Here is a 13,382-nt window from a genome sequence, read left to right on the forward strand (position 1 = left end):
TAAATTTACACTGAGAGAGGTTTGTCTGAATTGCGCGACTGCTTTTCCTTTTGTTTTCAAAGCAGCTATTAGTGAGTCACGCGAATAATTGTTTGGAAGCATCGTTTGAGCAGTGATAGTTTGCTTAACTTTTCCTTCTCTTGTACCTTTCAGAGGAAAAGGTCTTGTCATTGGCGCTTATCTATTTTGGTTTCATTCTGGTCGACTCATCAAATCCTGTGAGTATAAATCAATATGTTAATAGCTTTGTTATTAATAGTAGACTGAAATCATTAAGTAAACTGTTTACAGTCGATCTACTTTTTAAACGAAAAGAAAGTACCTGGGACAATTTGTCACCGTAACGTCGACTAAAATGGCTAACTACTTTTAACTCTCACGTCATGTAGTTAAAAGATTAAGCAAAACCAGTTGTCGTTAACAACGCTTGTGTGACCGAAACGCGATTGACAAGCTCTTTTAAAAACTCCTTTTCTTTAACTCATCAGTGTTTGCAAACAATCTTGAACATGAGGTAAATTATTTTGTTCAGTTACTGAGTAACCGTAATCTGCTGTTTTTTTATCTTACATCCCGTCCCTTAATATCAAATTTATCTCGCATTTCCTGGTTGAAAAGAACACAAGCTGCTCAGGCCCAGTTATCTTTATCCCAAAACCCGCATCCCGCATTCCACATCCCGCCGGATTTTCAGTTCATCATGCATCCCGCTAAGCTTATGTTTTGACAATCCAGAAACTCCGAATACATCTTTTATGCAGTGTTTCCTGCAATATCTAGAAACCCTCAGGCGGTTTTCGCAGGTTCACTTTCCAAAGCAAGTTCCGCCGTGGTAAGTACAGCTCTGGCTAACTTTGAATCGTCTAGTTTCTATCTTAACCAGTTAGAATAATATATATGCATAGCTCAATTATGATAGCCACGACATTCAGGCAACCACTTAGTGAGGATTAATCGCAAACTCAATCGTTTCCTGTAAGAACGGGGACGTTTTTGGCTGTGCGAACTGATATTACTACCATGAGTAGTCTGCAGAAGGAAATCAGTGAAATCCTACAAAGTAAGTTACGAAATGATCACTCATAGATAATAAATATGAAGAATTACAACAGACCTATGGCAAAAGCCCTGCTTCTTTACTAGTCTTATTTGTCCTCAGACAAGGCAGCCAGTTTCTATGATAGGAAGGCGAGGAATGTAAATTCTATTCGACGCATTTTCAGTGGACGGGAATAGTTTTGAAGCCCGAAAAGCTTTAAAAGGGCAAAGAAAGATGCCAAGATTCATGCATATATATGTTGGAAGGTCCACGACTCTAGATATTCTTTCGTTTTACCATCATACGCTATGCATAAGTCACATAACCGAACCGTTTCAGTTGAGTTACATAGTCTTTGAAACAGAAATAATTATGTAATGTGTTTTATGCATAGTTAAGGCCAAAATGAGGAAAAACAAACATACAACGAAGAACTTTGTCGGGCTTCATAATCATTTCAATCAATAATTAACTATGGTCAACATTGCGATATGGTTTGAAAGGCATTGGCCTCTACTGTCAGTCTTTAATAATAAAACAGAGATAGCAAAAAATGTTACATACTTTTGAAATAGTGATTAAACTCGATTGTTTAGCACAACGATTGAAACTTTTTCAATTCCAATTTGCATTTGCTCTTGTTTTTCAGATTCTATCACTTTTGATTCAATTTCGTCCGAGGATCGAGAGACTGAACACGGTAAGGTTATTAACTCCAAACTGTTGGTGACTAATACCGTGTCATCCACATATAATATGTATATGTCAGCGATGTTTAATACTTTTAATTTACACTGGAAGAGATTTGCATCAATGAATATCGCGTAACTTTTGTTTTTTTTTAGTTTTTGGGCACTATTTAGAAGTCACGCGAATAATAAAGTCACATAAATGATTGACTGCAAGAACCGTTGGTAGAAAAATCAAACTTCTTAACTTTTCCCTGTTAATTATCTTGACAGGAAAATCTCCCGTTATAGGCCCATATTGGTTTTTGTTTTCATTCTGGCGACTCAGTAAAAGTGTTGAGTGCAAATCAGTGTTAACTTTGTTCCTCGGGCTTCTGTAGGAAGCCCGAGTCATAAAATGCAAACGTTTTGGTTGCCAAAAGGAAGTCATGGTCCAAGGCGTTCCATGCCCAGACCATGGAAACTGGGTACGAGAAAGGCGACATTGCTCGCTCTTCGTGACAGAACGCGGTGTTTTACGAAGAACGTTTTGGTTAGAATCGCGCCTTATACGTTCATCTCGCATACAACGATGTCGATTGTTTTCGGAAAGGGTCGGTCCACGATTAATATTGCTTGAAAGCCAGCCAGGTAAGCAAAGGTCAGACTCGAAACGTTCTCGTGAGGTAACAACTGAGCCGATCGCGGTATGAGTTCAAACTACGAAAACACTGACAAAAAATAGGCAGTCAATGACTGCATGTGGCTACTGTTGTTATTGTTTAGAACATTTCAGTAAAATTCATATTGCAATAAAACGAGCTAAATACGAAAACCTTTTTGGACTGGTAGCTCATCAAAAACATGCGATTTGTTTCTTGCGAAATATGTCGATCTCCAAATTTATAAAGATAAGACTTTTTGTAACTTGAATTAAATATCTTACCTCCAAGTTAGCTGGCTCTCTAGTAGGGTGCAGGAAAAAAAATAATGTGTGATGTTTGAGGCAAATTGTGCGGGAAAATTAGAACTTCTATTGTGCGGGGAATTGTGCGAGATTATTGACGAACCAATGTTTTTGCCAAGTCCTAAGGAAAATCTGCATTGACGATAGTTTAGCCAGATTTATTTCACTGGTGGTCCACATATATTTAGCAGTCTTAGAAATCGTCAATTCTTTTAGAAAACTGCGTCTGACTGCTTACGAAAATCATGTTGCGTCACATCAACTAGACAAGTAGGAAACCAAATTAAATAGAAAAGCAGAATGCCGGATCTGCCCTTATAAATGAGTTCCTTTTTGAAAATACTCCTGCCTTGTTTCAATAAAAATTGTACGTTAAATATGTCTTCATAAACTGCGTTAAAGGGCGCAAATGTTCGGAAGTTATCCGCAAAAAACACAACTTAACAGTTTATGCAAATTAAGTGCAATGCAATTTGCGCCTTGCCTTAGGACTGATGTTTTCGCGAAGGAGTTTATCTATTCGCTCTCCAAAGAAGATAAGACTCTTGAAAAGGGTTAAAGATCGCAACACGGCAAAGATGTTCAGCTTCACAATTCACTCGGATCGCCACGACCAGTAAATGAACTTCGTAAAATTTCTGCTAGCATGTACAATGTAATCGCCATAAGTTGTAACTAAAAAGACCTGGGAAATTCTTTGCAAACAAGTTCTCCCTAAATGCGTAGAATGCTGTGATGCATTCTTAAACGAAAATGGTTTAAACTCACAACTTGCGACTGGATTAGGAGGATACTCAACGAAGCAACTTGAATAGTAAATATCTAAGCGAAACTGTCGTGCTAAAATACCCTGATTCTTTTGTTTCCATTGTGTCCAATACGCGTATTAAATTCGTAAAGTACGATTTGATACTGCGATACGAAGCCCGAGTAAACGCTCTAAGAGCGTCTAGTTATTCAAAGTTGGTTGAAATCGCTTTACTTTATCAACGGAAAGAAAGAACACTGGAAAGTTTTTGCGAATTCGATGATCGAAAAAAAACAGGGAACATTGATCAGTCCAATCATCATCATCATTTCAGCAAAGTAGAACAAAACTGGAAATAGTCACACATCAGACATATGCTTTTGGCATATATTGGACTAATTAACCTTTAAATGCGAGACTGTGCTCGGTTTTGTTCAGTGTATAGCGCTTTTACTGATCTGATTTAATATACTCGGACACTTTGAAATGGATTCATGAGTGTGCCAGAGGAAACTAAGTTGACTTTGTGGCTGCCTTTGCTACTAATGATGTTTAGATTTTGATATTGGCCTTAATTTGGTTTTTATTGTTGGTTTGCGTTTGTTCAGTACTGCTTCTTCTTTGTCCCTTCTTTTGGAATGGGTGTAGCGTTACAATATAATTACCCTTTTAGTTCCCTAAATTTCGTGAGCATCTTGTTTCTATGATTAAAGCGCTCATTCCGATCAGTCTAGTCTCAATTTAATTTGCATACGAAACCAGGCGTCATATGTGGTTAAGTTTCTTGTCTCGTCCTTGCTCAGGTAATACGACTCCAAAACAGAACAGCTCTGACTGCTCTGAGAGATAGGCAGGTGAAGTTGTAATTGCGTCTTGAGTGCGCGCAAAAGCGCCAAAAGTGCAAATTTTTCTCGACTTTTGTCCATGATTTTAGCAAGAGAATATTTTTAGCAACAGAATATTATTACTCTAATTAACTAGAAAGCTTGATTTGTGTTATTGTTATTAGGGTACATAGAGGAGGACGCCATGAACAACATATACGACGTTTTACAAGCCATCTTTATTGGCTTGGTTGTTGCTAATTTCCTTCTCAACACTGGTCGTGCTCTAAAAGGCATTGAGGTCTGCCAGGAATGTTTGATCTTCCTAAATGATAAAGAGCGAAAAACGAAAGGAGAAGTTTTCAATTTACTTTATATTGGTATCCATGTGACAATCTTCATGGCGTACTGTCTTGTCCTTGATCACACAAAAGCACTAATCTACGGCAGAAAACTTCTTGACATTTTCCGCAAGCGTGGCAAAAAAGATGAAGAAGGGAATCTTACTGTAAAACTGGCCGACATATATCGACAGCAGTATAAATACCTAGAAGCAAGACAACTTTATCAGAAAGCGATTAATATCACGAAAGAAATGAAAGACAGAAAGAATGAAGCATACATTGATGAAAATGTTGGAATTATACCTTATTACCTTGGTGACTACGACATAGCTAAAGAATATCTTGAGAAAGCCCTTGCCATCACATTGCAACTTGGTGACAAAAAGAGAGAGGCAACAGTTTACGCAAACTTAGGAACTGTGTTTACATCTCTTAGTGAATATGACAAGGCTAAAGAATATCTTCAGAAAGCACTTGTTATCAAAATGCAAATTGGTGACAAACAGGGAGAAGCTAGCTCGTACGGAAACTTAGGAACTGTGTTTACATCTCTTGGTGAATATGACAAGGCTAAAGAATATCTTGAGAAAGCAATTGCCATCAGAATGCAAATTGGGGACAAACAGGGAGAATCAGCAGATTACGGAAACTTAGCAACTGTGTTCACATCTCTTGGTGAATATGACAAGGCTAAAGAATATCTTGAGAAAGCACTTGTTGTCATAATGCAAATTGGTGACAAACAGGGAGAAGCCAGCTCGTACGGAAACTTAGGAACTGTGTTTACATCTCTTGGTGAATATGACAAGGCTAAAGAATATCTTGAGAAAGCACTTGCCATCAGAATGCAAATTGCTGACAAACGGGGAGAAGCAGTAGATTACGCAAACTTAGGAACTGTGTTCAAATCTCTTGGTGAATATGACAAGGCTAAAGAATATCTTGAGAAAGCACTTGCCATGACAATACAAATTGGTGACAAACAGGGAGAAGCTAGCTCGTACGGAAACTTAGGAACTGTGTTTACATCTCTTGGTGAATATGACAAGGCTAAAGAATATCTTGAGAAAGCACTTGTCATCAGAAGACGAATTGGTGACAAAAAGGGACAATCAGCAGATTACGGAAACTTAGGAGCTGTGTTTACATCTCTTGGTGAATATGACAAGGCTAAAGAATATCTTGAGAAAGCACTTGCCATCAAAATACAAATTGGTGACAAAAAGGGAGAAGCCAGCTCGTACGGAAACTTAGGAACTATGTTTACATTTCTTGGTGAATATGACAAGGCAAAAGAATATTTTGAAAAAGCACTTGCCATGAAAATACAAATTGGTGACAAAGAGGGAGAAGCCAGCTCGTACGGAAACTTAGGAACTGTGTTTACATCTCTTGGTGAATATGACAAGGCTAAAGAATATCTTGAGAAAGCACTTGTCATCAGAATACAAATTGGTGACAAAGATGGAGAAGCCAGCTCGTACGGAAACTTAGGAACTGTGTTTACATCTCTTGGTGAATATGACAAGGCTAAAGAATATCTTGAAAAAGCACTTGTCATCAGAATACAAATTGGTGACAAAGATGGAGAAGCAGCAGATTACGGAAACTTAGGAACTGTGTTCAGATCTCTTGGTGAATATGACAAAGCTAAAGAATATCTTGAGAAAGCACTTGTTATCAGAATACAAATTGGTGACAAAAAGGGAGAAGCCAGCTTGTACGGAAACTTAGGAACTGTGTTTACATCTCTTGGTGAATATGACAAGGCTAAAGAATATCTTGAGAAAGCACTTGTCATCAGAATACAAATTGGTGACAAAGATGGAGAAGCCAGCTCGTACGGAAAGTTAGGAACTGTGTTTACCTTTCTTGGTGAATATGACAAGGCAAAAGAATATCTTGAAAAAGCACTTGCCATGAGAATACAAATTGGTGACAAAGAGGGGGAAGCAGGAGATTACGGAAACTTAGGAACCGTGTTTACCTTTCTTGGTGAATATATCATGGCTGAAGATTATATTCAGAAGGCACTGTCAATTACTCGAGACATTAAGGACTTAGACAAAGAGTTTCAAAGTCTTTGTCTTCTTACAGAGGTGAAGTTATCCCAATACAAGATCCGGGAAGCGTTCGACTGTCTGTTTCTGAGTATGGATAAAAGCGAATCTTTACGACGTTTTTTAGGGGACAACGACGATTTTAAGGTATCGTCTTCAGATGTTCGCAATTTTCCCTACCGGAATCTAAGTGCATTCCTTTGTTTTGGGGCAAATCCGAACCATGCCCTTTATGTTCTAGAGTTGGCACGGGCTAGAGCATTAGCAGACTTGATGGCAACTCAGTATTCTGTTGAAAGCTACATCTCAGCTGATCCGCAATCGTGGATTGGTATTGAAAATATTATGAAAAAAGAAAGCAACTCTTCTTGTCTGTACATTTCTTATCATGATCATGATCTGTTCTTCTGGGTTCTCAAGACAAGTGGAATCATTCATTTCCGAAGAATAACAGTAGATGAGAAGGTAGTTGGTGCCGGACTAGTTGGCAAGTTGGCTGATTTCTTCGCTACAAGCTTTCGAAGCTTTGGTATTGTACCGGAGGAAGATTGCGAAGATCGATCCTTAAATGACGTTCAGAGTCTCGCAGCATTGAGACTTATAGAGCAAGAAGATGAAGAAAGTGGAAACTCCGAATCGAGCTTTTCCTTGTACTACAGAATGTTAATCAGTCCGGTAGCTGATCTACTTGAGGAGCCGGAGCTCATTGTTGTTCCTGATCGCTGCTTAAACCAAGTTCCCTTTCCAGCGTTAAAGGATGAAGGCGGGAGGTATTTATCAGAGAAATTTAGAATCCGCATCGTTCCTTCTTTGACGACTCTCAAGCTCATTCAGGACAGTCCTGCAGAATATCACAGTCAGACTGGTGCTCTGATAGTGGGGGATCCAGCAGTCGGTACGGTCTTTTACAAAGGAGAGAAAATGACCTTGCGTAGGTTACCCTGTGCATTAAAGGAAGCAGTAATGATTGGACGACTGCTAGGTGTTCAACCTTTGTTAGGACAGCACGCAACTAAGCAGGTGATACTTGACAGGTTACATTCAGTGAGTCTGATCCATTTTGCAGCCCATGGTAATGCTGACCGAGGAGAAATTGCCCTTTCCCCGGTACGCCTTCCTAACAGGATTTCAGCTGAAGAAGATTACCTATTGATGATGTCTGACATTGCAAAAGTTCAACTGCGAGCTAAACTGGTGGTACTTAGCTGCTGTCATAGTGCACGTGGGCAGATTAGAGCCGAAGGAGTCATTGGGATCGCTCGAGCGTTCTTGGGATCCGGTGCACGGTCCGTTTTGGTGGCTCTATGGGCCATAAGTGACGAGGCAACAGAGCAGCTGATGCTTCATTTCTACAAACATCTTGTTCGTGGTAAGAGTGCCAGTGAATCTCTTCACCAGGCCATGAAGTGGATGAGAGGTAACGGCTTTGACATGGTTTCCGCGTGGGCGCCGTTTATGCTGATTGGAGATAACGTGACATTTGACTTTGGAAAACAAGAATAAGTTTCCTTAAAGAGGTACTATGATGAAAATCGCATCTTTCCTATTTAATAAGTAGTTCCTTAGAAATCGATTTTGAAATAAAAACTAGCGCTAAAATTTCACAACGTCTCGATCTCTCTTAGGTCATTTTCAAGTGAGTAAAATTTCCAAGTTAGCATAAATATGTTAAACAACAAGTTATAATAGATAAAATGGCGAAAGCTAAAATGTGATAAAATATGTGAAAAAGAGAAGGAAACATGTATGAACAAGTGGACGCTGTAGCTATGGGAACACCACTGGGTTCCCTCATAACAAACGCCTTTACGTGCTAAATCAAGATACAGCTAGAAATATCTTCTACAAACGCTTTGTAGATGATACACTCAGCGCGATGTCGGAACCGTAAGCAGCCTCAGAATTTCTGGAGAGATTAAACAAGAGTCATCCCTCTATCGATTTTACAATGGAGCTCGAAGAAAATGCAGGCTTCCCTTTCTCTGATGTTATCAGGAATGGCTGCCGCCTAGACACCACGGTCTCCAGAAAACAGACGGCCAAAGGACTTTTGCAACACTACCACAGCCACGTTGACGCCAGATACAAACAGTAACTGCTGAACACCAAGCTTAACCGTACGTTTCAACTCTCGTCTACGTGGAAGTTTTTTCACGAGGAATGTGAACGACGAAAACGGATCTTCTCCCGACTGCGCTATCCTGACGACCTTGCACAGTCAACCACTCGCAGATTCATTGAAACAAAAGTGTCCAAGGAGTCACATACCCGAGTGGCTGATAAAAGAGAAGCCCCAATCAGAATCGTGGGTCCCTACAAGGACCAGAAATCTGCAAACGTAGTACGCAAACAGCTGGCTGACCTCAGTCGGAAGATCAACGCAGATATTAGCCCAGGTTACACAAGTAGAAAGATCAAGGATGAAATTAAGGTCAAGGGAGACAAACCGCCTCTTGTGAGTCAACAATGCGTGGTGTATTCATTTCAGTGTGGCCTGTGTGATGCAGGCTATGTCGGCTACACGTGTCGACACCTACACCAACGAATTGAAGAACACAAAGGTTCTGTAATCGGAAACCACCTCAGAGAGCAGCACGATGTGGAGCCAGAAGACATCCCACAGAGCTTTCGAATCTTAAGAAAGTGTCAGAACAAATTTGATTGCCTTATTTTTGAAATGCTTTTTTTACCAAGGAACTGAAATCAACGCTAAACAAACAGTGCGATTCAATTCGCGCCAAATTATTTGTTTCAAGCAAGTCTTGCTAAGATTATTTTATTTTTCCATCGTATATTTTTAACACTTTTTCACATATTTTATCACATTTTAGCGTTCGCCATTTTTATCTCTTATAACTTGTTTTTTAACATATTTATGCTAACTTACAAATTTTACTCACTTGAAAATGACCTCGGAGAGGTCAAAACGTCGTGACTTTTTAGCGCTAGTTTTCCTATTTAAGTCATTTTAAAACATAGACAAGTAGTCTGTAGGAAAAGAAAAACTCTGTTTACTATTTTCAATTATTTCTTATCGTTCCAGATATATTCAAGTTTTTAAAATATGCAGACTAACTAAGCGATGACGTCATAAACTCAACCGGATCTTGTTTAAATATTATAAACAAAGATATGTCAGCCAATTTGAATCAGAAATGTTTAATTCTCGGTAGTACGATTCCAGTAGAGGTGCTCCATATTATGAAAATAAGATTTTGTTACCATGGCAACATACTGGGTTCCAGACCTCCCCGATATTAAAGACTTTTCTGGCCACCTTTAGCGTTCTGTATTGATATTTGCCAAGGGTACCTTATCTGAATGATCCAGCAAGCATATAAATATGTTAGGTCAGTTTATGGCCTTGTTTAATGTTTTTCAAGCTGAAAATCATTAAAATATCGAAATTAGGTTCGAGGGGACTTGGAAAGAGTGAGTTGCTGTGGGAATCAAAAGTTTTATAGCCGTAGGTATGTTGCATGTAGGAATAATAGCCTACCAAGTTTCAATGGTTTCTCCTGCAAATTGACCGAGATAGCTCTATTCTTGGCTTGCACGTGACGTCATCATTTTCTCAAATCGAAAACTAAAGAGCCACCAAAGTTGTTATCCTCATCAGGCATAAGAGGGCGAACATTTATATCTGTTTACAACTTTTCAGCTAGTAGCCTGCTTCGTCTGGAAACCAGTGCATTTTGAATTTCAGAGTTATGTTGGTGCGTGACATAAAGCTACCAACGCGTTTCTCGAAAAATATATACTTATCTCGTGATTTTTAGCCTATTCAGAAGTTAAAGTATTAGAAAAAGTGCTTATGTAAATGCTTGTCTTTGTCAGTACAGATAATCAGTCGCCTTAATAGCCAAAGTAAGTTCCACGTGTTTACCCTATTTTCCGGCCGCCATGTTGGTGTCCCACGGAGGTACATCAACATGGCGGCTCCATACTGGACTCTAAAAATTTGTGCAAAATATTTCGTCAAATATTTGAAGTTTAGGAAAACGCGCAGACTTAAATCTTGGACAAGTGTCTTTTTATCAATCTCCTATAACATCACAAATTCTTAACTTTATCCGCTAAATGGTTTTCGCATTACGTTTAAATTGCGTGACGGTGCAAGCCAAGAATTTATACACTTCATGTAGCATTTGGCTGAGTGTATGACATCATCATCCCTCTCATTTGCATATTTTACGCAATTTTCAAACTTAAATATCTCCTGAACCAATGCAAATATTTACAAACGGTCAACGAGTTTTTAATTTCTCGTAGAATTCTACTTGATCAGAGAGTGTGCCGTATCAGTGTTTAAGCGTAATCTAGACGATGCTCTACTTAACATATAATGTTGTTGAAAGTGATTTACTGGCATTTTTTCAATTATACCTTTGAGCTATAAAAACGCGCAAAAGCTCACAAAACTATTGGAGTCGCACTCTGAATGCCTGTGTGGGCAATCACACTACCAAATTTTCCCAGCACTGAGGCAGACACTTGAGTATGCTAAAAATCAACACAGAGCTACCACTAATAACATATCACGTTATTTTGCTAAAGCTGGTCCATTGTGTACTCCTCTCGAGGAAAACAAAAATCCGCTTTCTTAAAGAAAGAAGAAATTTTATACCTTGGTTATATTGGGAATACCTTTGACCTGTTTTATATGAAGGAGTAAATCGTTTTATTTGGCGAGCATATCTCAGTCAGGGATAAAGTGATTCTTTATGTTTCTACTTTTGCAGGCTTGCCTTGCACCAGCGTCATACCCAATGTCTGACATTGAAATCTAAGATAGCGCCCAGCTGTTCCCTGAATACAGACACAGTTTGAATCAATGGGACGCTTTAATTTTTGCAAGGAGTAACTCCGTGACAAGGCTGGTTAATGAGAAACGAAAGTAGTAGTAAAGGATCAGTTGTGACGAAAGGTTTTTCCTGCAAGCACTGTAAATTTCGGACTAAACGGACACTTGAACTGACAACTGGGGGAATCTAACTCTGGAGAGCACTGCTTACCTGCGGGAACGGAAATTCGTCACGATTTCCTGGTACACGAGGATCTACTTCAATAGTCTTCACTACGGACGTCGAGGAAGAGACATAACTTGGTCCGACAATAGTTTAATCGTAATCCATGTAATTGATCTAATCGAAAGAGCTTTACAAACGTACTTGCTTATATATCATCCTTAACACGTGAAGTGTTTACAATATGATAATGCAACCTCTAGCGTACAATACGAGCGGAAAGTACTTAAGACTGAGTTTGCCAGAGGACCAGGCAGGGGTGATACATGCCATCTCTTCAATTTGGATGAAACTTTGCCAGATTGAAGGGACCACCAAACAAGTCTAAAAGACAAAGTGGGCCGGCTCTGCGATTTTTCCCTTGGGAGTTAGACCCCCCCCCCCCCCCCTTTCCACTGGTTTTTTGCCTCAAATCCCAAAAATTGCATTAAAATAAGCATCAAATTTAGACTCCACTCCTGGTTACAGAATACAATGAATTTTATTGCCATTTCACACAAATAAGGATTGGACCTATCTTAGTTCACAACACGAGTTTCAAGGGATTTGAAGAGACAGGTGCCAATCAAGAGTTGTCATTGCATACCTATGTAACGCAAGATTTAGCAATGAGGCAAATTAGCTAGAATTCTGACTCAAATATCACGTAAGTCCAACTTTCTTTTTTAAAACTAATTTTACCAAGGTTAAGAGCCACTCTTGGCCTGATGAAATTACTAATAAAATTTTTGGGATCTGTTAGTTTTTGGTCACAAAGGTTGTTCAATCAACGTGACAAAAGACCAGTTTTAACAAAGAGAGAAGGGAGAAATCTAAGGAAATTAGATATTATAGAATCAATTAATTAACGTTGTTCCTACATTAATGACATCAACAGTGTCTTTGAATATTATTTTTGGCTATTGAAGGTAACTGAACGCAAAAGTCCTCGCAATAATCTTTAAAATAACAGTGTATCACGAGCATAACACCTGAATTCTATTCGTATGATCGAAATATGGGAATGAACTGCCGTGATATTTAGATTCTAAAGCATTGAGGTGTTAGATGCGAGTTTAACAGAGCATATCTTGTTGTTTAGATTGCTCTTAAAACCCTGTTCAATCATCGCAGGCCAAGAGCTTGACCTTGCAGTTTGTCAATGTCAACACTTAAGTCACACTCTCGGCAGACGAACTCTATTCCATTCTGAGTTCAAAAAAACCTTGAATTATCAGGCATGCAAATTAATCTTGTGTAACGCCGTAGATAGAGTCCACCACGATTACATGAGCCCAGAAAGTTGGTCAGCGGTTTTATCAACTGGAGTAAGCAAAGACAATTTTTCATGTACCACAATACGTAAAGAGAGCACTCTGATTAACTCAACGTCTACCATTTGCCCTATTTTCCTACTCAGATACCTCCTCTGGTTGGAAAATCTGTCGAAGTCGATGGAGCTCTCCAATGAACAAAATCATCATTTGCGTGCGGATGATGCAAATTTCTCGTCTTGCACGTGCGTGCATACTTTGGCTACCGTATAACTTCATTACTTTTGAGCAATTATGAAAGTACGTTTTTCTTCTGAACGTTTCTATTCTGAATTAGCAACAACAAAGTTGTACCTTATAGCAAAACCATTTTAAATAATCATGTCTGCGAGTAATAAGATGCTTGAAGAACTTTGCAATCAGCTGAGCCAAAAGAGGATTTAGCTGAGGTT

The 13,382-nt window shown here is 39.0% G+C and overlaps 2 protein-coding genes and 1 pseudogene across 2 annotated transcripts in view; all 3 read left to right on the forward strand.

The window, feature by feature from the left end:
• Positions 1–786: 786 nt before the first annotated feature.
• On the forward strand, positions 787–13,045 carry LOC149107746 (uncharacterized). The gene is made up of 4 exons (XM_089295847.1): positions 787–832; positions 1,689–1,739; positions 4,432–8,167; positions 11,393–13,045. The coding sequence occupies exon 3, from the start codon at positions 4,452–4,454 to the stop codon at positions 8,151–8,153; it is 3,702 nt and encodes a 1,233-aa protein (XP_089151973.1). The 5' UTR covers positions 787–832; positions 1,689–1,739; positions 4,432–4,451; the 3' UTR covers positions 8,154–8,167; positions 11,393–13,045.
• The window catches only part of LOC110061934 (uncharacterized), a 154,556-nt gene continuing 141,962 nt past the window's right edge, over positions 789–13,382 (forward strand). Inside the window, exons 1-2 of the mRNA XM_089295845.1 lie at positions 789–832; positions 1,689–1,739. The gene's annotated coding sequence lies outside the window, so the exon portion shown is untranslated. The remainder of the gene's footprint in view (positions 833–1,688; positions 1,740–13,382) is intronic.
• LOC149107747 (uncharacterized) lies at positions 8,153–11,345 on the forward strand (annotated as a pseudogene).

Source organism: Orbicella faveolata, unplaced genomic scaffold (genome assembly GCF_042242905.1).
Source record: "Orbicella faveolata isolate gen_17 unplaced genomic scaffold, um_ofav_v1 contig_26, whole genome shotgun sequence".
NCBI classification, from domain to species: Eukaryota; Metazoa; Cnidaria; class Anthozoa; order Scleractinia; family Merulinidae; genus Orbicella; species Orbicella faveolata.

What these genes read in the sequence shown, in the direction of transcription:
- LOC149107746 (XM_089295847.1), top strand. Translation starts at nt 4,452, where the DNA reads ATGAACAACATATACGACGTTTTACAAGCCATCTTTATTGGCTTGGTT.